Source organism: Neovison vison, chromosome 7, assembly GCF_020171115.1.
Source record: "Neovison vison isolate M4711 chromosome 7, ASM_NN_V1, whole genome shotgun sequence".
In the NCBI taxonomy this organism is placed as follows: domain Eukaryota; kingdom Metazoa; phylum Chordata; class Mammalia; order Carnivora; family Mustelidae; genus Neogale; species Neogale vison.
Window position 1 is genome coordinate 93,403,517 of NC_058097.1, and position 26,038 is coordinate 93,429,554.

The 26,038-nt window shown below is 42.2% G+C and overlaps 1 protein-coding gene across 1 annotated transcript in view; it reads right to left on the reverse strand.

Annotated features, from left to right (window-relative positions):
• The window catches only part of C7H11orf53 (chromosome 7 C11orf53 homolog), a 33,550-nt gene extending 7,994 nt beyond the window's left edge, over positions 1 to 25,556 (reverse strand). Inside the window, exons 1-2 of the mRNA XM_044260596.1 lie at positions 25,444 to 25,556; positions 15,821 to 15,930 (exon numbers count right to left, since the gene is read on the reverse strand). Coding sequence (XP_044116531.1) covers positions 15,821 to 15,930; positions 25,444 to 25,453 — 120 coding nt within the window. The 5' untranslated portion in view covers positions 25,454 to 25,556. The remainder of the gene's footprint in view (positions 1 to 15,820; positions 15,931 to 25,443) is intronic.
• Between the last annotated feature and the right edge of the window lie 482 nt (positions 25,557 to 26,038).

A 26,038-nucleotide genomic window follows, 5' to 3' on the forward strand; every position in this document is an offset into this window, starting at 1 on the left:
TACTGGTTAGATGTACAACCTGGTGATATGTCAGTTCTGTACATCCCTCAGTGCTCAACCGTGGTGAGTGCAGTCACCATGTGTCATCATATAACGTAACTACGAGATTGTTGACCGTGTTTCCTGTACTGTGCTTTCCATCCCTGTGACATTTATTTTGTAGCTGGAGGTTTGTACTTCTTAATCTCCTTTACCCATTTTACCCGTTCCCCCATGGCAACCGCCCATTTGTTCTCGGTAGTTAAGAGTCTGTTTGTTACTCGCTTGGCGTTATACCCTCCAGCTCCATCCATGTTGCTGGAAATGGCAAGATTTTATCCTCTTACAGCTGAGTAATAGTCCACTGTATATATATACACCACATCTTCTTTATCCATTCATCTACTGAAGGACACTTGGGCTGCTTCCATAAGTTGACTACTGTAAATAATCCTGTCATAAACTGGCTATTGTAGCATGTATGTCTCTGAACTAGTGTTTTTGTATTCTTTGGATAAAGACCCAGTCATGGAATTACTGGACCATAGGGTAGCTCTATTTTTAACTTTTTGAGGAAACTCCATCCTGTCTTTCACAGGGGCTGCACCAGCTTGCATTCCCACCAATGGTGCACGACAGTTCCTTTCTCTCCACATCCTCGCCAACACTTGTCGTTTCGTGTTTTTGATTGTAGCCATTGTGACAGGTGTGAGCCGGTATCTCATTGTGGTTTTGATTTACATTTCTCTGATGATAAGTGATGCTGAGAACCTTTTCATGTGTCTAATGGCCATCTGTAGTATTTTCTTTGGAAAAAAGATTCTATTCAGGTCTTCTGCCCATTTTAAAAAATCTCGACTTTTTAATATACTCCCTTTGTCTTCAATTTTCTTCAAATTAACCTCATTATACCTCTGCAATTTTTCAACTTACCTCTCTTTAGATATAGCCTTGTCTGTATCATCACGATTCTCTCCTTCCAGCACTCTGTTTAGATATATGTTAAACCTTTTACCTTTATCCTCTATATCCCAAACTTCCCAATATTTTTCTCTATATCCATGAGTTTCTGTTTTGTATTTTGCTATAAATGGCTACAGACTTCTTCAGATCTACATCCAGTTCACTAATTCTTTCTTCAATGTAGTTAGTTGGTTGTTTACTCATACACTGTATTTTAAAAATGATCAATGAATACATATTTTTTCATTTCTATAAATTCCATTTGATTTTTAAAAACCCTGATTGACAATTTTTGATAGTCTCTAGTTGACTGTTTGCTATTTATTAAGTTACTGTCTATTTTGTATTTGGTAATTCTACTATCTAAAAGTTCTAGGAATTTTAATTTGTTTAATTTGCTTCCTTATGCATTTGGTGGTCTTTGGTTGAAGCTTATATCTGATGAACCTTAATCTGTAAAAATTTGGGGTCCTAATTTGAGACTGCTTCCCCCAGAAGATTTATGTTTATATTTCTAGGGAGCCAATTCCCTTCTAGTTTCCCCAGGTTGATCCTGGAGTCCCAAGTTCAGCTCCCCAACCTTGGTTACTGTTCAAGGACCAGTTCATGCATAAGGCTGATTTGGACACCTGTTCTCAGGGGAACTTGCCTTTTTGGTGTGATCACCTTCTCATCACTCAATGGCTTAATTTCTGATCAAACTTTTCTCCAGACTCCCATGCCAACACTTCTCCCCCAGTGTCCCCCTTGCTTCAGATATTTCCCTTATTTCCTGCCAGGTCAACAACTGATTAAAATGTGTTTTATGCAATACCCAGTTTTTTTTTTTAATTTTATTTATTTATTTGACAGACAGAGATCACAAGTAGGCAGAGAGGCAGGCACAGAGAGAGAGGAGGAAGCAGGCTCCCCGCCGAGTAGAGAGCCCGATGCGGGACTCGATCCCAGGACCCTGAGATCATGACCTGAGCCGAAGGCAGCGGCCCAACCCACTGAGCCACTCAGGCGCCCCTGCAATACCCAGTTTTGCTGTGTGTGAGATCTCCCCACCTCCAGACCATCTAGTCTGACCAAAACAATTGAATAGCTAAATATTGCAACTAGATGCAGATATCTTCCTAGCATAAAAGATTCTATTTCCTCATAATTTCTGAATTCTCTCATAGGGATTTAAATTATAACAGAAATAATTCATAAACCCATACTTGTTATTTCATAAGCAAACTGTTAACCACATGCCCACATGTATTATACATATTATCTCATTTAATAATCACCACAATCCCCAAAGATAGGTAATATTATTCTCAACTTAAAGATGAAGGACTAGAGAACAGAGAAATAACCCACGTTGTTTAGTAGGTGGACCTGATAGTGATAGTGGTGGGTGAGATCCAATAAGCATCTTTGGAATTTCAGAACTCATTTCTTAACTAAAGCATCATGCTGCCTCCCATGCATTTTAATATCTCAAAAACAAAAATACGAACATATATATAGTTTAACTTTTTTTTTGGTATACATGAGATTTAAGGACAAGAAGACTCAGTGAGATTGAGCCTCTCCTGTCACACACACACACACACACACACACACACACACACATATTTATGAATATACTATTTTGGGGGATCAGCTTTATTGAGGTACAATTTACATAATTAAATTCCCAAATTTTAAACATACAATTTGATGAACTTTGACAAATTTTGACAGACTCCTATGACCCACTACTATAATTATGACATAAAATATTTTCATCAAATTATTAGGTCTAATGTGTCCTGCCCTCTCTCTGATGGCCTGGGAAATATTTAGGGGGGTAAATATAAAAGGCAATGATAATGCATCATGTCAGTTTGCCTCACAGAACTACAAGGAATTGAGTTCTAAAGGCCCTGGGTAAGTACTGGGAAGAACTTCACTGGGAAGATTTCAGAGCTGGTGTTCATTCCATCTCATTCTCAGATTTTATAGGTTGAGAGAGAAGAGCCTAAAATATGAGTCTTTAGCATGTCACTAATTGTCGTTGCACATATAAAGGGAAAACTTACATTCCTTTCTTCCTTGTTCAAAATATTATGTTCATACATTTACTTCTTATCCCATGAATCCTTCAGGAATAATATTGAAGAAGCCATAACTTTTGACCAAGCAAGATGGTATATAGTTTTTATTTTGCATACTGCAAACAACAGGATCCTGCAATGTCAGGTAGCCAAATTCAGAGGTTTATATTTGAATGAAATTTGCCAGTCTGCAACTTCCTGTAGCTAACACAGCAGCCTCACAGCTGCCCCAAAGCCCCTCCATGAAAATGAGTTAATTTGAACTAATGGGTCACCAAGGTAGTAAAGTGATAAGATTAGGAGTTTCACCTTGACTACATTTATCATCATTTTTATGACCATATAATATTTTGGGTGCCAGCCTATTTAAAGAAATATCTTGAAATGTACTAAGGAAAAGATCCCTGATTGGCGTAAGGCTTTTCATCCTGGTATATGGTGTATTTTTAAATTCTAATGACATAGTTTAGAAAGCGTCTCTTTAATTTTTGCTACTAATGCTAAAATAATAATCATAGACCCTTATGAATAGCTGGGCTCCCTTTTAAAGGAATCCGTAGCACTTTATATATTTAATATCTCATTGTCTCTACACCTATGGTCGAGAGACGGGTCAAGCTGGTGATACTATACTCAACATTCTAGAGCCATGTTTGTTTGTTTTAGATTTATATATTTATTTGAGAGAGATAGAGAGAGAGAATGAGCAGGAGGGAAAGAAGAAAGAGTCTGAAGCAGACTACACACTGAGTGCAGAGCCTGACGCGGGTCTGGGTCCCATGAGTGCGAGATCATGACCTGAGCCAAAAACCAAGAGTTCAGACGCTTAACCAATGAGTCACACCGATGCCCCTAAAATCAGGTTTTAAGATCTGGATTTAGACCCACCATAGGTCATGTAATTTTCCTTCAACTTTGAAATGAATATGAAGTCAATGCTGGAGGTAACACAGTGAGTCCACGGTTATCCATGTTAGGTTGGAATACCTTTTTCCCAGGAGAAAATGGGCACGGAGAATCAGATGCCTCTGTTAATGTTAAAGTATGTGGTAGAAGCAGGGACATCTGACTGGTGTGAAATCTTATACTATGAATGAACTATGCCAAATTTTATTCATTTTGCAATGTTTGAGGCAGGTTTTGATTTATGGGCCACTTACTGAGCTGCATAGTAATTTAACCATAAATAAGAAAAACAGTCCATGATGAATAGGAACTACAGGTGGAAGCATCTATCTACCATGTGTCAGGTCCTTTATATGAGGTTATCTTATTATAAACTAGATATTATCATCTCAGGTTTACGAACAAGGAAACCAAAGCCAAGCATCAGAGAAGTTAAGTACTATGCTCAAAATTGCCCTTCTAGTAAATTCCAGAACCAGATTTCAACCCAGAATCTCTGACTCAGTGAAGTAACAAGCAAGTTACATCACTTCCTGGGCACCTCTGATGGGCGAGGCGTGGGGCTGAGTGTTGCAAGTTGGAGACGAAATGCAACTCCAGAACTTAGATTGGGATCTACTTTGGGAGACAAGACGTTTGTGGTAGATTAACTATGGCCACCATGCTTTGCAGCCTCTCCCACCCAGAAGTGGAGTCTGTCCCTCTACCTCCTGAGACTAGGATGGTTTTGTCACTTGCTCTAACAGAATGTAACAGAAGTGATGTGGTGTGTACTTCAGAATCTAGGCCTCAAGAGGACCCTTGTAGGTGTAACATTCACCTTCTCCTGCTTGAAATCTCTTATCATCTGTTCACCCGCCTTATCATCTCTTAAGGAAGTCAGTCTCAACTTCTGGAGGATGACTGTGGAAGTGAATTCCAGTGCTCCTTCTGATGGCGAGTACCAACTGCCAGACATGTGAAGGAGGCCATCTTGGACTCCCAGCATGGATGAACCTCCAGCTAAGAGCCACTGTACGACTGAGCCATGGGGAAACCATCAGCCGAACATCCAGCCAGCCCACAGAACTGTGAGAAATATAGGTAATAGTTATTGTCGCCTACTAAGGTTAGGGTGGGTTCTCACGCAGCAGCAAGTAACTGGTGCAGACGCACCCAGGACAAAGTCTCTCACAGTGCAGAGCTCATGAACTCCAGTGCAGGCTAGATCGTATGGTGGAGGTGCAGGCTAGATCGTATAGTGGGGGTGGGGTGGAGTGAGTTGCTGCCTGGGGGGAGGCAACTGAGCATATCATACAGAGGGAGATACTGGAGTCCATGCACCCATGCACTAGAGTGTGGCCCACGCTCTACACACTCTGGAAGTCAGACAAGGGGGGAAACTGAGGTATAGAGGGCTTAAAATGGACACTGAAAGATGAAGGGGTGCAGGCAAGAGAAAGGAGGCTCCCAGGTGCGAGGGGGGACTGGGGGAAGACGGCTGAATACACTATATTGTGGGAGAGCTAGGAGTCTGGTTTTGAAGGATGAGAGGAAATCAGGAAGCAGACAGGGTATGGGCCATTGTATCTGAGGAGAAAAGCCGAGGCTGGAATGCGTGGCCAGTGTGTCATGGACATGGAAATGGCAGGAAGCATGTAGACAGAAGGCTGAAGAGAAGTGGTGGAGGGTGTAGGAGCCGAGTGATAAAGGGTTTTTATGAGCCATGCTGAGGAGCTTGGACTTTGCCCTATGGCAGGCAACGGTCTTTTAGAAACTCATTAGCCGTGTGGACACAGTCGAATTGGCATTCCAGCAAATTTAATCTGGTGACTATGGTGGGTCAGGAATGGATGATGGATGAGTGTAGGGGCTGTTGCAACTGAACAGAGATCCAGTGATGAGGGGGTCTGGTGGGCTGTCCTTGGGGCGGAGTGTCAGGAGGTCAGCATGTAACGTTTATATCAAATTCGAGGTGGCTTTGTTTTAGAGCCTGCCAAGGGCTGACACGCTGTGTGAGTGCCGCTGAGGGCTGGGGGCTACCTGTTCCAGATGTACCAATTCCCAGGGCTCTTTCTGTCTTTTCTTCTTTATCACCAACGTCCCCGCTGATGCTTGCGTGTGAAGAGGGGACTGGCATGTCTCCCTCAGATTATACTATTTACAAAGAGAAAACACCTACATTCTGAAATGGTTTAATAGTATATTGTATAGGTCCAATAAGCATTTGTGAGGAAGGAATATTGACACATCTATGCTTGAAAACATTTGCCTTTTGTCTGCAAAGCCCTAGATTGCCCAGGATTTATCTCACAAAGACATCGCTCATCTGGTTCTGTGCCCTTGGTTTTCATTATCACCAGCCTCTGGCAAAGTAAGTACTACACAGTTGATATAAAACAGAGACATAAAAGGGTTAAATCATTTGCTCATAGCCCTCAAATGTATAGAGCTAAAACTAAAGACCTCAAGTCTTTAGACTCTCTTTTGGGGGAAGGGAATTTACCACAAGAACGTGAATTTATGCATGTTTGTAATAGTGTGGGTAAATATTGAACATAGATTTTGATGTTCATTGACTTGTTGGTACAACAACATAATTTCTTTTTAATAAAATGTCATAGCGAAATTCTGGAAGATTGTACATAGAACTCAGTGTTGTGACCCTGGGAAAGTAGGACAAGGGGATGAGTAAGCATTTTACTATGGAATTTTACTATGCATTCTTTGGTAATTAAAACAGCTCCTTAATAAAAGTTAAAAAAATAGAATTTAGGGCATATCTTTATGGTAAATCTCAAAATTAAAAAACAAACTATGATTCCGAGTGTCTTACATTTCTGGTGTATGAACTATGTTATGTCCTTTGGAAAGCTAACACTGTTACAGAATTCCAACTTTCTGACAGTTTCTTGACATTTTACTGTTAAAACTCTCCTGCTTGGCACGAAATGACGTCCAGGCTGTCTCTGTGAGAAAGTGATTTCTGTTGCCTAAGTTACAAAGTGAAATGAATTTCTTTTACCCCGGGTGTGCCTTTGGAATGCTATTTGTATTTCTGTAGCTAAGTAAGGACAACAGGAGCCACTAGCTACTTGGGGACAAATGGTCCTGTGTACTGCAGCTGGAACAGCATATGCAGAAAGTTCAGCCTGGCCACGTGGACTCGCCGTGGCTGTTTTACCGCAGAGCATGATGATTTTTGCAAGCTGCGGGAAAGAATTCACCACCAGGAAATATTTTAGATTTGGTGGTATTAAAAAAAAAAAAAACCTACAGAATGACTAGAACAGCTGAAAAAATAAGTTGCTTGCAAAAGGTTCGCCTTTATTATTATTATTTAAAAAATTTTCTGGAATTGTGAAAGAGCAGGTGGTTGGGTGGGGAACGTGGAAAGCCCTGGAAATGTGGTTCAATTCTATAAACAAGGCAGGATAGTGGGCTAATTAAAGTCAGACAATGGGCTATTTTGAAAGGCATAGATAAAGCGTCCATTCAAATGAATGCCAAGGACATAATATGTACCTCTGTATTCAAACATGGGCATTTTGAGTTGACAAGGCATTGCCTGCTCAGAAAACGTTTTTTTTTTCTTTTTTAATTCTTTCTGGGCTCATAAAGGGGGTTAGCTGGCAACCGTAAAAAGGATATGCAAAGCCCTGAAATATAAGAGGGAGCAAAAGGTGTGGGGGAGACACTCCCAGGGTAGACACTGATTCCGTTGAAAACATTACAAATAAGTAGGATCCTTCTGCCGGCAATTCAGAAAAAAAAGGAACATGTACCTATTAAAGAAAAATAATAGTTTTCCTAAGAGGTTTAGCAATCAAACACAGAGGGACAGTTACTTCTGAAAAAATACGAAAAACAAAACACTAGCACAGCAGGAAGACACACACTGGGTCAATCGATGACCATCTGTTGAGTGCAGGCAACCAGGAAAGTCATCATCAAGCCAAATCACGTGGTAGGGTGGGTTCAGTTTATAGAGTTGAGGCAAAAAGTGATCTTTATAGCAAATTTTAAGAAATCAGAGAAGAGCATGGGTGTTTCTTGTAATGGTTGTACAGGCATTTTTGCACTTGTATATCTTCAGAGCTTGGGACCACTGCCCAAATCTTATCCTTCTTCTAACTGTGGATTCAATTTCACTTACAAGTGCTTTGTTCTTCAATTCGACAAGACAGTCATGGCTACAACGGCTGGGATTTCTTCCTTGAAAAAGGAAGGTATGGCTGACTCCCTAAATTTAAAGCATGGATAATCATTTTATAGTCTTCTTCTTTTAGCCTCTTCATTATTAAGTCACCACCATTAGAATACCAAAGAGAAGTAGCACAACCTATACATTGTCCAAGTTTCAGCAGGTTTTGGGGGGTAATATCTTGATTAAAATCAGTAAAGACTGCTTTTGATATCCGCATTAGCATCAGAATTAGCATCGAACACTAAAAATTGGCTTAGTGTCTAGGAAATGAGACCATTGGTGGTCTACCTTGTTTCATCTTTTCCCAACATTTCATGAGAAGTTAAGAGCATAAGGAAATTACTCTTCCTTTCCTTAGTGGCTGTTATATGTATCAGGAATATACATATGAGTCTGATAGTATGTGAAGTTATGAGAGAATGCTGGACACCATGGAGACTAGGAGAGCATATAAGAGGTGAATCACCAGAGATAGCAGGTCACCTGACCTGATAAACTCTGCATTCCCTGGGCTCAGGGTCCTGTCTCTTCCAGCCCTCGAAAGGGAGCCGATATGCTCTCTGCCTTCTTAAGGGCGAAGTGACGTTCTACATCCATTCCCATGGAGTGAGCCTTGGGATACCAACTTCTCAGGTAGTTAGGTAATATTAAAAAATGAAAACATACTTTATCAAAAGACACAGGAGAGGAAGCTACAGGCAAGAGGAAAAGGGCAGTGAGCAGTAGGCTGGGTGAGGTAGGTCCTTGAGATCTCTAGGAGAGCAGCAGAGAAGAGTCTGCAAGGTCAGTGTGGTGTGGTATGACTCTGGTTCAGGAAGTGTTTTCCTCTTTTGATAAAGAGGCCAGGTGCCATGGTGAGCCCAAGAGATCAGAGGTCCAGGAGTGGTGCAGAATGACAGAGAGGAACGGCAGTCTGGAAGCAAGTTCTAGGACAGAGCTAGAGATAGGTTCTAGAAGGACATCAAGAACTTTTTGTGTCTAGTTCTTCTAAGGATGTCTGGGCATCACAGACACAGAGGGTAATGGTTCTAACTGAGACAGGGTGTGGCATCATGTAAACAACCTACAAGAACCACTGCAGGGACAGGAGGGCTGAGGTCAAAAGTCATGACCCACCATCATGCCTGGAACCTGAAGGGTCACAAGAGCACTGAGTGGAGGGCCTGAGACAAAGTGGTTATTCCAGTGCTAGTCCTTCCTTGGACCAGAGATGTAAATTAAGAAGCAAAACAAAGGCAATCCAGCAAACCTGGGTCAAATCTACGCTCCACTGCTTTCTACCTGATATTTATTTTCCTCATCTGAAGAAAACTATTTTTCAGATAGCACAACGGATTCTCTCAAGTCCTCTTAACAACCCTCTCAAGTCCGTTGCGCTTCCTGTTGACAAATGGCGTATGTTGTAAAGTATATAAATGAAAACTCATAAGTTCCTCTATCAGAGTCTAATGATAAATGATAACTATCATTAGTAAGAATTCTTATCTATCCCAGAGAGAACTGAGGTGACAGGAGGAGACCCAGGCTTCGAAGTCATCTCTGTGGTGCCACTCACACCGTCTTCGACTAGACGTTAAGTTAGTGTCAGAACATTTGTGCTCTCTGTAATCGGTCTTGTGCTTTCTGTGATTTCTCTGCTCCTTGTTTCCCTTGAAAACTCAATCTGCAAAGTTCTACTTGAACTAGCGGAAAGGCGACTCATCTTTCTCAGAACAGAAAGGGCTTCAGCTTGGCCTTGGAAGTTGGGGATAGGGTTGGCAGTGGGTGGAACATGTTCTGAGGTCAGGAAAAGCTATCAAGGCAAAATGAACCCTGAGATGGGAAGAACCTAACTCTCTGCTTCTATTCACAAGGGCTCTGAGGCCCAGTGAGAAGAAAGGAGCTGCCCATGATCACTTCAAGCCAGAAGGAAGGGTTAAAACAGACTGAGAAAGGAGCCTTTACTTTTGGTGCAGAAGAAATGTCTTGCATGTGTTTTTCAAAGCTTCAGAAGAATCAGAGCACCTTGAGCTGCTATAATATACAGTTGCCAATTGCCTTACTTCTTTTAAACGCTTCACGAGAAATCCAAATGCAAATTGCAGATACGGACATCACCATGTTTGCACTTGGTGGTGACTGACGTGTGCCTGTGATTGGAGCTGCAAAACAGCAGCTGGGTATGTAACCAAACAAACCTGTAGCCAGCAGTGTTGATAGAGAGGCAGACAGTTACGGACGTAGCTAGGCAATACACATCTGTCTCACAGTGTTTCGCCATCTCTCAACAAAGATCAAACACTTTCAATTACTCTAGGCCATAAATGCACTATATGGCACCCATTTACCTTCTGTTCCTCCAAATTCTTCCATCAATAGTTACTGTTGTCATGCTTATTTCTGTGTTTACAATGTTTTCCTTCCAGAAATAATTAGGAAATATTATTAACCAAGACACCCAGCTGACAATATGGCTCTATTTTATGTGTTCTTGGCATGGAGATTTCAGCAGCTAATTTAAGTGTAATGATTTAGGAAAATAGAGAAGAGGAAAGTCGTTATGACTTGGAAAGCAAACAATTGAGGTTGATGTAAAAGAATCGTGACAACGGAAACAGCTAACTTTTGGTCTGTACGTGTATATAATATTTGTAATTTAAGACTGATATAATCCAAACATATTTCCCACTTGGGCTGTCTCGTCTTAACATGTTCTTCAGTTCAGGCCTTCCCAAACAACCTAGAAAACTTCATGTATTTTCCTTCCTGTTTATGTAGAATATTAATCTCAAATAACTTTCCTGTCTATTCCTTATTGTTCCTCACTATAGCATTTTGATGAATGGGCAAGATAGTTATTAGCATGCCCATAAACCAATCAAAGAAACTGAACAACAGATGCTGATTCCAGGCTCACTGGTATGTCCTCCACAGTGCCCTGTAAACCCCTGTGCTGATAATAATTTTTACTCCAGATTGATCTCCATTTCCTACTTTGTAAGTTAAAATTTCTACCCTCATGCCAGCTGTTGTGTACTCAATGATTTTAAACGAATCTTTATGATAGCTTAAGAAAAACTTGATTAGAAAGCTCAAGAGCCTGCAAATCATTCACTCAATTTCAAAGCAAAATGAAAAAATTGTGGCTATTAGCCTTATTGCTTCCTCTTGTTATCCATTTTTGTTCTTTACTATAGATAACCGAGAGTTCACTGAATTTTGTGATGTTATTAGACTTTTTCAATGATTTGCTTTTATGAAGCCCAACTGAAATCACGTAATTGAAAAAAGCATGTAACAAAAATCTACATCAAAAGTCTAACTAGGGGACGGACGCCTGGGTGGCTCAGTTGGTTGGACGACTGCCTTCGGCTCAGGTCATGATCCCGGAGTCCTGGGATCGAGTCCCGCATCAGGCTCCCAGCTCCACGGGGAGTCTGCTCCTCCCTCTGACCTTCTCCTCACTCATGCTCTTTCTCACTGTCTCTCTCTCAAATAAATAAATAAAATCTTTTTAAAAAAAAAGTCTAATTAGGTATATACACATATATATTTTTGGTACTAGCTGTGGGTGAATGGCTCGTATTTTAAATATTCTGATTGAAGATCGAGTAGTATGGTAAAGAATAACACAGAAAAAACTGAGAAAGAAAGAGAAAAACCACGACTTAAAACCAGATGTCCACAGTAATAGTGTGAAACCACAGGCTCATGGCGAGGATGTACAGAAGTGGTTTTAAGTCCAGTCTTTGGTGAAAATCTCTTTGGTGAAAGGGATTTCTCTCCTTTTGATTCCTACTGCAAAGATGTGAAAAATATTTCATGGTATCAAAAACAGATGTTCTGGAAGGAAAGTGTGGTAAAGATGCATTAGCACAGCCAGTGTAAGCTTGTCGAAGTGTTGTCACAGAGAGTAGAGCACCGACTTGGGCATCAGTAGATACTTCCTCAAGAAGACGTATCCGGAGGGACTTACTTTCCATCATATATGTGTGTTGACTTCCTAGGTCTCCTGTGAGACATTGCCACAATCCAGGTGGCTTAAAGAAACTGAAATATCTATCTGTATGGTTCTGGGAGCCGGGAGCCCAAGTCACCATGTTGGCAGGGCTGTGCTCCCTGTGGGACTCAAGGGCAGTGTCTACCCTTTGCATCCTCCGGCTTTCTGTGGCTGCCCGCATTCCTGGGCTTGTGTCTGCGTGACTCCAACCTCTGCCTCCTGACTTCCCTGCCCCTTGCTGTTTTGTGTGTCTTCTCCTCTGTGCCATTTATGTCTCTCTCTCAAAGCCTCTCTCATGAGGGACAGGTGCTAGCATTCAACGTAAGGCAAGGTAGTACCTCCTTGGATAAACTAGGGTAGGTCCCTCCTCTGAAGTTCCTTAGCTGAATCATCGACTTTGCCATAGAAAGGAACATGTACAGGTTCCAGGATTTGGGCCCTTGGCCTAGAATGCTCTATGTATGGTAATATAGCTCTGGGTCTCCAGTCTCCTCAAGCTGGCCTCTCATTTGTTATTACCCGAACTGTCAGTAGCAAAGTTTGAATGCCTAAGGATGGCTTCCCATCTGAATTTGTTTAAGACATACAACTCACTGTTGCCTGGACACTGGCATGAAAAAGAGAAGGGAGGTTCAGTATTACCCATGTGATTAGAACCCCGAGTGCCCCCCAGCAACCTGATTCTCCATGATTTCTGCTCACCAGGTTGCACTTGCACAAGGATGGAAACAGGTCTTCCTAGGAATATGGTGTCCTTCTTGAGATATATAGATCTTCTAGAATAATGGTTAACAGGTGGACGGTAAAATCAATTTATAATGGAGACACTGTAAGCCCAAATAACCATATTTTGGGAAAATATGCATTTAATTACCTGAATTTAACAGGGCATTGGAGCAAGGCTGAGAGTAAGACATGAGTGCTGAGATCTCAGGTAATATATATGAACCTGTAGACAAGGCTATGTTCATGTTGCCCATGCACTCGGTTCCCGAGAATGAGTACCATAGTTAGGGTGGGTTTGTACCTTTCTTATTCTGGAAGTTCTTTCCACACGATATCTTTTCCTGTGTTTTAATTTCCTTGTTTGCATGGGCTATGGTCTGAATGTTCATGTCTTTCCAAAATCCATGTTGAAATCCAAACCCGGAGCATGATGATATTAGGAGCTGGAGACTCTGGGAGCGGAGTAGGTCATGAGGGGAACCATCATGAATGGTATTAGCGCTCTTATGAAAGAGCCCTGAGGGAGCTCCTTAGGCCCTTCCTCCAAGCGGGGGTGTAATCAGAAGTCAGCAGTCTGCAACCCAGAAGAGGGTCCTCACCAGAATCTGGCCATGCTGGCCCCCAGAACTTGGACTTCCAGCTTCCAGAGCTGTGAGAGATAAACGCTCGCTTCTTAGAAGCCACCCCATCTGTGGTATTTTGTTATAGCAGCCCAAAGGGACTAAGGCAGCATGAATCACAGATTGTTCTACACAGTCCGCATCAATCTGTCCCTTTTAAAGGAATATTGAATTGGGAGCCAGAAGACCTGCCACCTGCTAACTGTGCAACCTGAGAACCATCACTTCCTGCCTCTTCTTCTTCTCAATGTTTCCATCTATAAAATGGGAAACCGTGTAAATATCAATTTCACAGGACTAGTGTGTCCATCCAATGAGACAACACAGGGAAGTGCACTTATGCAAATAGTACTGTACTCCCCATATCACATGGCTGTGCTGCCTGGTCCTTTGTCTTTAGCCTAGAGTTTGTTATGCGGTCTTGTATTTTTTGAACACAGATTTTGGTCTCCTTTTCACCATAACATTGTCAGTGTCACTGGGCCCACAACAGTAGCTCAACAAACTGTGATCCGGGTAGAGATAAGAACGTTGGCTGTGTGAGGCTTAAACCTCTGTTCTTCGCTCTCTGGTCAAGTTCTCAAACTCAGATGTGCAAAGGAATCACCCAAGGAGCAGGTTAAAAATGATCATTCTCTGGCTCCCATTCAAAATCTCTACATTAATAAGACACGGAACAGAGACCTAGAATCTGCAATTTTTAAAAAAATCAAACAATATGGCCTATTATGAATTATGTTTATATTGTTACATCTCTGAAAGAGTGAAATGTCAAAAAAAATAATGAAAACATACTATGTGATAGTCACAGATCTTAAGCAAAAGATGTTAGGTAATTTTTCAAAGAAGAATATAGTTATAGCTCCCATTTAGAAATACTATGCTTTCTTGTCTTTTTCTGTAATTCTGTTTGGCCTTGTGCCTTGTCACTGAATGATGTATTGACAATGATGCCAAGGGGTGAGTGAGAGCTCACTCACACTGGGCAGATACAACATCTGTTCCTTGACTACGACTTTGATCTGTGATTCTTGCCTTCCCCATTGACAACATGACTGGAACATCCTTAGATCTCACAATTTTGGCTGCAGCTGTGGCCAATCCACGTTACTTCCACAGAGCTGTGGTTCCTTTGGAATAGCCTCTGAATTCCCTCTCTCAGGTGCCTGGGATCAATCCCTGTGCCAGGTGGTTAAGCATCTGCCTTTGGCTTGGATCACGACCTCAGGGTCCTGGGATCAATCCCTGCAACGGGCTCCTTGCTCATCGGGGAGCCTCCTTCTCCCTCTGCCTCTGCCCTCCCCCCCTCTGCTCATGCTCTCTCTCTCAAATAAATAAATAAAATCTAAAAAATAAGTTTGAATCCCCTCCTTTCTCTCCCTCAAGAGACCAAATTGGTATGGATATTTGAAACGCAACCCCCATGACTTCTGAGCGGACAGAAGAAACACTGTGCTAGGAACAGACAAGGAGCAAATTACTCCAATTGTATTTTTATCAACTAAGCTCCATTTGTTGAACTAGAAGAGAGGAGGTGCTTTAAAATAAAGGAAGACAGGGGCGCCTGGTTGGTTCAGTGGGTTAAAGCCTCTGCCCTCGGCTCAGGTCATGATCCCAGGGTCCTGGGATCGAACCCCGCATCGGGCTGTCTGTTCAGCAGGGAGCCTGCTTCCCTTCCTCTCTCTGCCTGCCTCTCTTCTTACCTGTGATCTCTGTCTGTCAAATAAATAAATAAAAACGTAAAAAAAAAAAAAGGAAGACAGAAGATGTGCAATAAAAGTTCCTGGGTGGGAGGAAATAGAATCTGGAGTGGGTTCACTTGAAATGCATCCCGGCAGTTTGATTGTGGAGTGGTGTTGAACCCTGAGCCCACATTCTGAGCAGAGCCACCTGCCCTCAAGAACCATTGCCTTCTATGTCAGCCCCTGTGCTCGATGCTGTACATGCTTACCATGTTTGCTCTTGTGTCCTGCACCCAGCAGCACGCGACGACACACAGCATTCATGTGGCTATGTGTTATCAACAGACTAAGCAATCACAAACCCATCTTGGTAGCCAACCACTACTCCCACTCTAGAATCAATTTTGGATATCTGGGTGCAACTCCTGAAACATCTGAAGCAGGGCGGAGCTATTTAGGAAGACATGGAGGGCAGGCAGAGGCTTCAGATGGAAGATGTCTGCAACTAGAATGTTTTAATCCGATTTTGCATGCTACAGAGAGGCTTTTTCTAAGCTGTCTCTACCAGATCTAGAATAGCATGTCGATGACATTTAACATCAGACTGGAGAAGGGAGACCCGGTGTCTAGAGAAGGGAGAGGGGAATAACTAACCTTGAAAGAGGACTTCGGCTCACAAAGACTTCAGAATGAATTAAATCGAGACTTACATTAAATCTTGAGTTACTTGTCTGCCTGGATCGTTTTTCTGCCAGTAGATCTTTGACTGTGTGTTTCACTCGTACGCCTTGATACACGCGTTTGCTGTAGTCTCCTGGGACTTAAGCAAATGGAACCAATGATCAAAGGTGGATGAAATGATAGGTTAACCTCCCCAAGGGATGTATTCAAGGGCTCATTTTGTGGTGCAGTTTGCTCATTAGAATGACAGACTTCTTGAATCTGAAGTGGCTTTAGTAGAAGTCACTTAGTCACTTTCTTTGATAGAAACTTGGCCAAGCTCTACTTACCTGGAATACCCCCACCCCCTTCCACCTTCTACACAACAACTCTTCAGATGTCTCTGTTTTTGTATCCCGATTTGTCAAGATTTATTCCAGGAAGGCTTACAATTTATGCTTCAGTTGCAAGATGAGGAATCGGATGCACCTTGAAATAATGCTTCTTACTACCTGATGCAAAAGTTCGATTTGCATGATTCAGTTTGCAGAGTGACAACATTCCTGCCATATCATATTCCTACCTGATGCGGGTGAGCTGGTCAACCAGACTGATGAGGGTGTGCTGGTCAACCAGATTGCGTTAAGATTATGTTCCTAAGAGGAAAGCCATCTGTTTCTGTTTACTGCACCAAATTAAGCAGTTTTTAATTATTGAAAATACAGTCTTTCTTTTTCTTTTTAAAAGATTTTATTTATTTATTTGACAGAGATCACAAGTAGGCAGAAAGGCAGGCAGAGAGAGAGGGGGGAAGGAGGCCCCCTGCTGAGCAGAGAGCCCGACATGTGGCTCGATCCCAGGACCCTGGGATCATGACCTGAGCTGAAGGCAGAGACTTTAACCCACTGAGCCACCCAGGCGCCTGAAAATACAGTCTTTCAACATGGAGAGTTGCTGCTTTGAAACTAGGCTAAGGATAAGGGAAGAGGCATTCATGACTTAACAAATATTTATTGAGTACTTATCAAACATACTAGTATGCTTATCAAACATACGGTATTATTTCATTTGATCCATTTTATAAATGAAGAGACTGAGGTCTGGGGCTGAATTATTTGCCACTGTCTCATAGCTGCTAATAAGCAATGGAGTTGGGATCCAGATTTAGGTTGGATTGTAGCTCTAATAACTGGGAACATTTGCTATTTTGACCGTGATGAAATTAACAGAGAGATAACAGACTATAGAGAAGAAATTTTCCCCAAGATTCTGAAATTGGCAACACTGCTCTTAGGGATGGTGCGTTCCTTGTCACGGAGAACAGTCAAGCAACAACAGGAGAACCTTCTGTTTGGACAACTACAGAAGCATTCAAGCACTGAATTGCAGCTGAACGGCAGGAACTAGAAGATACTTTCTAACTCTGAGATCATGGTTCCATAGTAGGTTGGATGGTTTCAGTTCATTTTAACTGAGCTGTTGCACCCACTAGCGATTTCAGCTGGTACAGAATTCAGCATCAGTACGCATGGCGAAAGGTAGTCACACGTATATGCGTGGGCATGTTACCAAAAAAATTCTTAAATCTGGTTAAATTTGTGGATAGTCTAGGATATATTTGACTTCTGAGTCAAACTTCACTACAAAGAGAATAAAAGGCAAGAAGAAAGGAAAGAAACACAGCCCAAACCTGAGGCCGAGGAACCCATTGGAGGGAGGAGGCTGCTGGCTTAGCGGCCAGTGCCTCCATGACCATGTGTTCCTCTGTGCACGGATAGGAGAGGACCACAACCTCTTAGGCCCAGCTTTTTTGTCCATAAAATCTCTCTGCAGCCTTTTTAAAGATAACCATGTGAAAATATCCTAACTACCAAGTTTTATACAAGATGCCTGAATAAAATGAAAGAGGGGAAAAAATGGCAATGTATTATTTAGCTCAAATAAAGCCACACAGAAACCTGATTTCACAAAAATAAAGTTATTTGAATGGTCCCTTGGGTCTAAGTTCAACAGGACCTAATTTTGGTCTAAATTTCTTTTAATGAAAGAATGAAATATCTTTTAATGAAAGGCCAATTCTTTCAAATTGGCCTCCAGTTTAAAGCCCGAGGACTTTATGTTTGTTCTGAAGGAATCTAGGTGCTGCCTCTAGAATGTATGGGATACTTTCCTTTTTGGAGAAGCCTAAGGCCACATTTACCCATCGGTGATTTATCAAAGTATTTTCTATGTGTCAGGCGTGGTGTCCGAACTGGGGATATGAAAGAATTTGCTATCTAGTGGGAGGAGAGAGAAACTTAGGAGATAATTTCAATGCAAGGGCGCTCAGGGCAACAACAGAATTATGCCTAGGACATTCTGAAAAACATAGACGTGTCAATTCCCTGTGAGGGTGGGGAGGGACTGGGGAGGCTGATGGTAAGGTGGGCAAGAACATTCTAGTCATCGAGGACCTCAGGGGCAAAGTCCTGAAGGCAGAAATCAAGCAAGATGTGTGATGGAGGAAGTGAGGCTGAAAGAGGAAACAAATAGGCTCAGTCGTGGAGTTTCTGGTGGGCAAAGGAGTTTGGACTTCATCCTGTGGGTAATGAGTCACTGGAAGCTTTTAAGTCTCTAGTGTGGTTCGATTTGCATTTTAGATAGACTTTTCTGGCAGCTATGTAGGGGGTGGATTTATGAATCACAAAGCCACAAGGAGATCAGTCAGGAGGGTTCTAGAAGAATTCATGCAAGAGATAATAGGTTCATCTTTGTTGTCGTCTTTGTTTTGGGTTTGTTTTGTTTTGTTTTTTTAGAGAGGGAGGGATGGGAGATGAGGGAGAGAGAGAATCTTAAGCAAACTCCATGCTGAGCACAGAGCTCAATAAGGGGCTCAGTCTCATGACCCTGGGATCATGACCTGAGCTGAAATCAAGAGTCTGATGCTTAACCGACTGAACCCCTGAACCCTCCCCACTGCAGGAGATAATGGGTTCTGAGTAGTGGGAGGCAGGAGGGCAAGGAGCAGACATTTGAAAATTATTTCTGTGTGGGAGAGAAAGAAAAAGGAAGATTTAAGGGTGATTCTCGAATTTTCCCCCATGGAATTGGTCTGGGTATGTAAGTTTTGGAGCCAACATGATGTGCTGGCAGTGAAACCAGGAAAGAGGATAGAATTACCTGGGGGAGTAAAGGTTGGTCACATGATGGCACACATAGGAACAATACCAGGTGTCTGGTACACTGGAAGAAGCAGGCCAGGCTGTTCCCAAGGCCCCAGCGGATCGACATCTTGGGAACTCCTCTAACGCCAACTCCCAACACACTGGTTGGGGAAGCTCTGGGGTAAAGATGGAAGTTACAGATGAAAGCCTGGGCAACTTCCACATTTGAAGCATTGTCAGAGGAGGAAGAGAGAAATGAAGAAGATAATGTAGAAGAAACAGTTGGAGAAGCACCAGGAAAACCCAGCAGAATAAGGCTTCCACAGAATTCAAGGGAAGAGATTTCAAGAAAGAAGGGAAAAGCATGAAAGGCAGGAGCGAGTGGTCCAGGAAGATAAGGACAGCAGGACTTCCACTGCTTTCAGTTCAGTGGTTGATGTCAACTTTAGCAAGAGAAACTTTGGAAGTGTAGCTAGAAGCCAGGTCAAGGGTCAAGACAGGGATAGAGATTTCTTCTTGATGCTTGAATGAAAAAGGGAAGCAGGTATTGGATGATAATTGGAGAGAGCTACAGGGTCAGAGAGGTTTGCTTATATTTTTATGTCTCTCAATTTATGGATGGCAGGGACTTGAGGATATTTGAACAGGTCAGAGGAAGGAATTAAAGATTTAGGAAAGGGGAGAGTTTGATGGAAGGAAGCTGAAGATAAAGCAAGAAATTGCGGGCAAGGGCATAGGTTGGCCCTCAATCCCTGAGATGAGGATAAAGAAAGACCAGAGAGCTGCGGTGGCCAGGTGGCCTGATCCATGGCTGAGACAGCTCCCGTGTGCCTGGAAGCAACCTGTATAGGAGAGTGACTCAAGCACTAATAGAATAAGACAGGTGGCAAAGCCAGAGACACAGGTCAAAGAGAGAAGGCACCCCGGGTATCCTCACAGTGTGATCCCTGGACCAGTAGCACCAGCACTGCTAGGAACTTGCTAGATGGGTAGAGTCTCACGCCCTACTCCAGATGTACTCAGTCAGAATCGTCAGGGCTGGGGCTCAGCAAAGCATAGTTTAATAAGCCCTCCAGCTGATTCTAGTGTTTTCTGAAGTTTGAGAACCACAGGTACACATAACAGGGAGGACTTCATAGGGTTCCTGTTCAGGTGGGGGCCAACTCTAACGTGGGTATGCCTGGTGGAGTGAAAAGTGGGAACAGCTGGTGATTGACGGTGGGCATGGGTACAGGTCTGAGAGAGAGAAAGGTGGGGGAGCTGAAGAGGTCCAGCCCAGATCCCTTGTCTGTCTCCAGACAGGCTTGGCTTCACTTTTCCCCCGAAGGGCTTTTGAGTTGAAGATTTCAATCTGATTCATCAATTCATACTTTGTGTGCATGCCAAGAAGCCTAGGAGAAATATACCTATTTTAAATAAGTTTAACAAATAACCACATGGTAATTGATAGAGGGATAAAGTTTATGAGATGGCAAATAACCAGATCAAAACTTCTTAAGTTTTGTCATCAACAATCAGTCTTATGTACCAGTTGGCACCAACTTGGTACAAAGTATGGGCCAAATGCCACAGGGGATGCAAAATAAGATGAGAACATATAGCAGATGTCCTCAAAGAGATCCTATTTTCAGGAGAGAAATGAGATATTCACATGTGAAGGGGAGGGGAGGGGAAGAGCACACTTTGGGTGGTCGATGTCAGTTTTGTGGGAAGGGATGGGATTCAGGTTGGACGCAGGAGGATGTAGATGTGTTAGGAGCAGGGACAAAGGTCTTGCAGACATTGGGCATGGCATGAACAAATGCAGAGGTGGGAACAAGTATAAACGGAGTTAATGGGCTTAAATGCCATCTCCACGTACATGAATGTCAAATCGATATCCTATAGCCCAGACTTGAGACTTAGATACTCATCTTCACTCCGATGTCTAGGAGACATCGAAAACTCCTCATGTCCAAACCCGAACTCTATTCTCCTCTCCACGTTTGCTTTATCTGGAAAGCTCTCTGTTCTCAGTTGGTGGCATCTCTACCCTTCTAGGTGCTCGGTCACAAAGCTATAAGCGTCATCCTGGGTTTTCTCTTTCTGTCCCGCTTCGCAAACTATTCTTTAGGAATTCATGATGGGGCTACCAACAAAATAGATCCAGAAGCTGCTGACCCTCCTCCCCATCCACTGCTGGTTTCGGGTCTCGATCCTGGGTCATCTGTCATGTAGATTACCTCAGCCCTCTTCAGTCTAGACCCGGTCTCTGGTCAGCCCCGCAGCCAGACAGGAAATCACAACTGTGTCACTTTTCCTCTCAGAACAATACAATGATTTCCTATTTTGCTCAGGGTCAAAGTCAAACTCCCTAGAATGATCCGTGATCCTGCCGAGCCCACCTCCCCTTGCTCACGGTACTCCCACCAGTCTCTGAAACGCACCAAGCACCCCGCTTCTGCCTTTGGACCTTTGCATTGGCCGTCTGCTCCATCCAGATTATTCTGCCCCCAGTTATACACAGGGCTACGTGCCCTTGCTCCCTTCCTGTCTTGGCTCAAATGTCAAACATATTTAAAGTTGCATCTTTCCCATAACATTCCTAATTCCCCTCACCCCATTTTACTTTTTCTTTCTACATAGCACTTGTCACTTCATAATGACCTAATAATTTCCTTATTAAGCTTCATTGCTTGCTGTCTGTCTGCTCCTTGCTAGAATGTAAGCTCTATGGGGGTGGGAATATCTGCTTGTTTTCACTCACTGAGACATCTCAAGTGCCAATGCCTAGAATGGGACCTGGTGTATTTATTTGTTAATTATTTGTTGAAAGCATCCTTTTGTGTGTGTGTGGGTTGAGATTAATGCACATGCTGAAGATTAAAAACCAGAGGGTAAAAGTTATGATTTTTCAACTAAACATTTTGAAGAGGAGAGTACTGTGTCTTTGTCATTTGGGGGGAAATCTTAAAATACCGTTTCAGAAGTTTAATCTGGGGCTGGAGTCCTAGGAAGGGTTGGGGATGAGGAAGTGGGGAGGACAGGAAAAGTAAAACAGAGGCTAACCAGAAACAGTGGAAATGACAAGGAAAGCACAGATTTAAGAGAACTTTCAAAAGAAAACACACATACACATACACATACATACACACACGCATACACACAATAAAAACGACCTCCAGGATTAAGAAAAAAAGTCAAGACAGGGAAGAGAGCCCGTTTTCATGGGGAAATAGGAGTTCGGTTTCGAGCGTGTTGGCTTTGAGGTTGTGGGGGGCGTTATCAGACTCAAATATCCTACAGACAAGATAGGGGCTCTGACCAGCACTTCTAAGAAACTCCTTTTAAACTACTGTAAATAGAATTATAAAAATAAAGTTCTCTAAGGAAGACTTTGTGGCAATAGAAAATTAGACATCCAAGCAGGGAGCCTTGGAAGCCGCTACAGTTCTGATGCCCACGGGAAGGTAGACTGGGAAGGTGGGAGCGGGGCAAGAGGTCGGAAATGGAGGTATGGGGGCACCTGGGTGGCTCAGTGGGTCAAGCCTCTGCCTCTGGCTGATGTCATGATCTCGGGGTCCTGGGATCAAGCCCCGCATCGGGCTCTCTGCTCAGCAGGGAGTCTGCTTCCCCCCCTTTCTCTCTGCCTACTTGTAATCTCCATCTGTCAAATAAATAAATAAAATCTTAAAAAAAGAAAGAAGAAATGGAGGTATGTAATGTATCAGAGCATTAGCATCACAGAAGTGCAGAAAGACAGCATAGAAAAAGGAATTATTGATGTTGTCAAGAATCCAGCCCCTTGTACATGCTTGATAAATACTTGTGGAGTAAATAAAATGACTTACAGGAAAATGAAGGCACAGAAAGACTATAGGGTTTGGAAAAGTGGAGATACTCAGAATGTGGGGTACAGCATTTTCATAAGAGGGATGGATGAAATCCATTCTCTAGGGCTTCATGAGGGTGTGGGCGGTAAGGAGATGGGGACACAGGGACGTCAGTGTCCTGCTCTGAAGCAGAGCTACAAAGCTACAAAAAAAGCAAGTACTTACATTTGACACAGCACGAAAAAATGAATTCCAAGCACGTTTTAATTAAGCAATGGAGCCCGGTACAATTTCTTTAAACTATCACCCAGAGTATTCTTTATGCTTTGAGAAATCTGAAAGTTCTTTAACCTGTCCTGTCCTCCCTTTATAGAGAGGAGTTAAAAATTCTACAGTATTCCTTTCCCCAAACATTTCTTTCCGCCTGTGCATTGTGTCTATTTGAAGAACCCACACCTGCATAAACCAGGAGCTGCTTAAGAGTTTTTATTCAAATACTCTAGATACAAACTAGCATTCTGATCAGTTGTTGAGAAAACAAAGACCTGTGTTTCCGGAGAGAAAGCACAAGCAAATTTATTAAGAAGAATCAACTTATTCTTTAGAATTTGGGAAAAAAATTTTGTACTGCCGTGTTGTGACTATGTACACTCAGGGAACTGTCTCATTCACATGCTCTCCTTTCCACTGTTTATTTTGATAAAGAAGTTAGCCCATAGTATGTTTACAAGTGCTGTTGCTCTATTGCTTTTGAAAATTAAATATTTTCTCCATCACAGCAAACCCATATCTTCTGAAATAGAATATTCTTTAAAAGATTTTATTTATTTATTTGACAGACAGAGATCACAAGTAGGCAGAGAGGCAGGCAGAGAGAGAGGAGGAAGCAGGCTCCCCACTGAGCAGAGAGCCCGATGCAGGGCTTGATCCCAGGACCCTGAGATCATGACCTGAGCCGAAGGCAGAGGCTTTTAACTCACTGAGCCACCCAGGTGACCCTGAAATAGAATATTTAAAATGTGGGCAATTCATCAGCTGTTTCTAGTTATTAAATTCAAATACACTTCCTTGCATTTCCTAAGAGGGTGCTTGCTATCTACGGTAAGGGAAAGGAGAGAGCTGGAAACAAAAAGAGAATAGAACCAAAGACTCTCCCACAATAGAAAATAGGAAAGAGCAATTCATGTTTTGAGTTGCATCATTTGACAATGGAAAAAGTAAGATAATAGGTGATGTCTCTCTGAATTGTAGTCCCTCATGGTATGGATTCACACATTCCCACTCAAGACGGATTAGAATAAAATCCTGAATGACTGGTTATTGATGGACAGTGTTCATGTTTGTTCCATGTCTTGGCCTGTCAGGGAAGGGCCAAGAATGAGGTCCCAGATGGTCAGGTGTCAATATGGTGTGTTGGCTTACCCCCCCCCCTTGCCCAAGGGCCCCTCTCTGCCCTGCTGACCAGCTCAGCCTGCCTTGCTGGGGATGAGAAGGGAAGCAGGTGCCCCCATAGGAATACAAAGTGCTCGATCTGCACCTGCTAGAGGCTTGGTGTTTGTGGTTCCACTTCTGACCTGTGGGGTAGATGTCCTACTAGTTTCAGTATGGGAGACCTCCAGGAGAATACCAGGAAAGGCAAGTTCTGCGATTAATAATAAAATGTGCAAATATTAATTATTAAGCAGAAAATAATATATACTATTTATGAAAGTTTCAACTGGAAAGATTAAACTTTTTAAAGTGAGGTCAACTAAGTTAGTTAAGTGTGTTAGGATCCTGTGGGGGTTTCGTCGGCTTGCCGCAGGCACCCACAACGCCCCCCCCCACCCCACCCAGGGCTACCCTCCCTCCACCTGAAGTCTCACAGCTGGATCCAAAACTTAGCACTTCGGCCATTTACCCACTCCCGGCCGCAGGGCACAGATGCTCTTATGTGATGGCTCTATCGTCTTATTTTTCAAGATCAGACTTTGAAGAGCTGGGGCATTTTAAAAAATATTAATTTTTCTTTCAAGTTCCTTTACAAGGCATTTTTGAAATATTCGGTCATTATTTATTCACACTGAAAATTCTCATTTTCTTTATCTCAAATTTGTTCCTGAAGGGGTGGGCTTTACTCTATGTTCACGCTAAAACCTGTATCCTCAAAGTGAACAAATTGAAAAAGATCTATAGACATGAAATTCTATGAATTTCGTGAAATGACAGCCGAAGCTCTTCCTTATCCCAGGCACGTGGGAAATCCTTCATTCTTAAACTAAGAACCTAAAACAAGATGCATGAATAAAAGGTATTTCAGGTTCTACATTTATATATATTCTTCTCCTGCACTTCCCTTGTAATTGAGAGCTTTCCAGAAGTTCCATTTCACACAACATTTCACCATCATGGAAAGGAATGCTGCAATACCCAAGTTTCTGTTTTATAAAAATAACATTCTGTAGAATTGATCTTTCAAAATAAATACCTGCCTAAACTCTAGGCAGCAAAAGTAAACCCAACAATTAGTAATTCAAAGCGACTAGAATTATGAAAATGTTACCAAGAGTCCTAAATTGTCAGTCTCTGGTCTGTGTTTTTATAGTTCTGCATGTTCTAGCCAGATTTTAGGGGTATTTGTTCTTGTTCTTTGCTTCACGTTATGACTTTGGGATGTCAAAAATAAACACAAGGACTATGAAATTTTTTTAAACATTGTAATAATTGACATTGACTCACCACTTTCCATTCTGGATGGTTCTGGTGAATTTCCTTCTTAGCGGGGACGTCGTATGTGAATGTCGTGTTCTCCTTGATAAGGGATCCTGGTCTCTGGTCAGGTAAGCCTGATCCTGATGGGAAAGGCTTCTGTACATGGTTGTGATGCTTCTGCAATGACTTGCTTTAGATTTGATTACATGCAAATCCTCTGGTGTCTGTTTCTCTACAATTTGCATCCCCGATGTAGATTATATATAAGGTACTTTTTTCCTCTCCAAGAAGATTTTTATTTAGTAACAATGAGTTTCCATTAGGAACAGACTCTCTTAAAAGTTTATTATGGAAACAAGGAATCCATTATTTGTTTTGTGAATAGCAGTGGCATTTTCTATTTCTTTAATTTAGAGCTAGGTTTAAAAAAAAACAGTGCATATGAGAAAGCTCTTACATCCTGGTAGGAAATATAGGTTCTATGCCTGTAATTTGCAGATTGTGGGTATATAATTTTTAAAAGCTATGTATCTCTCAGATATAGAAAGAATTCTAGGAAGAAAAAAATCAAAATGAATACAAAATGAATACATTGTAATAAAGTTGGATAACCTTCTTGTTA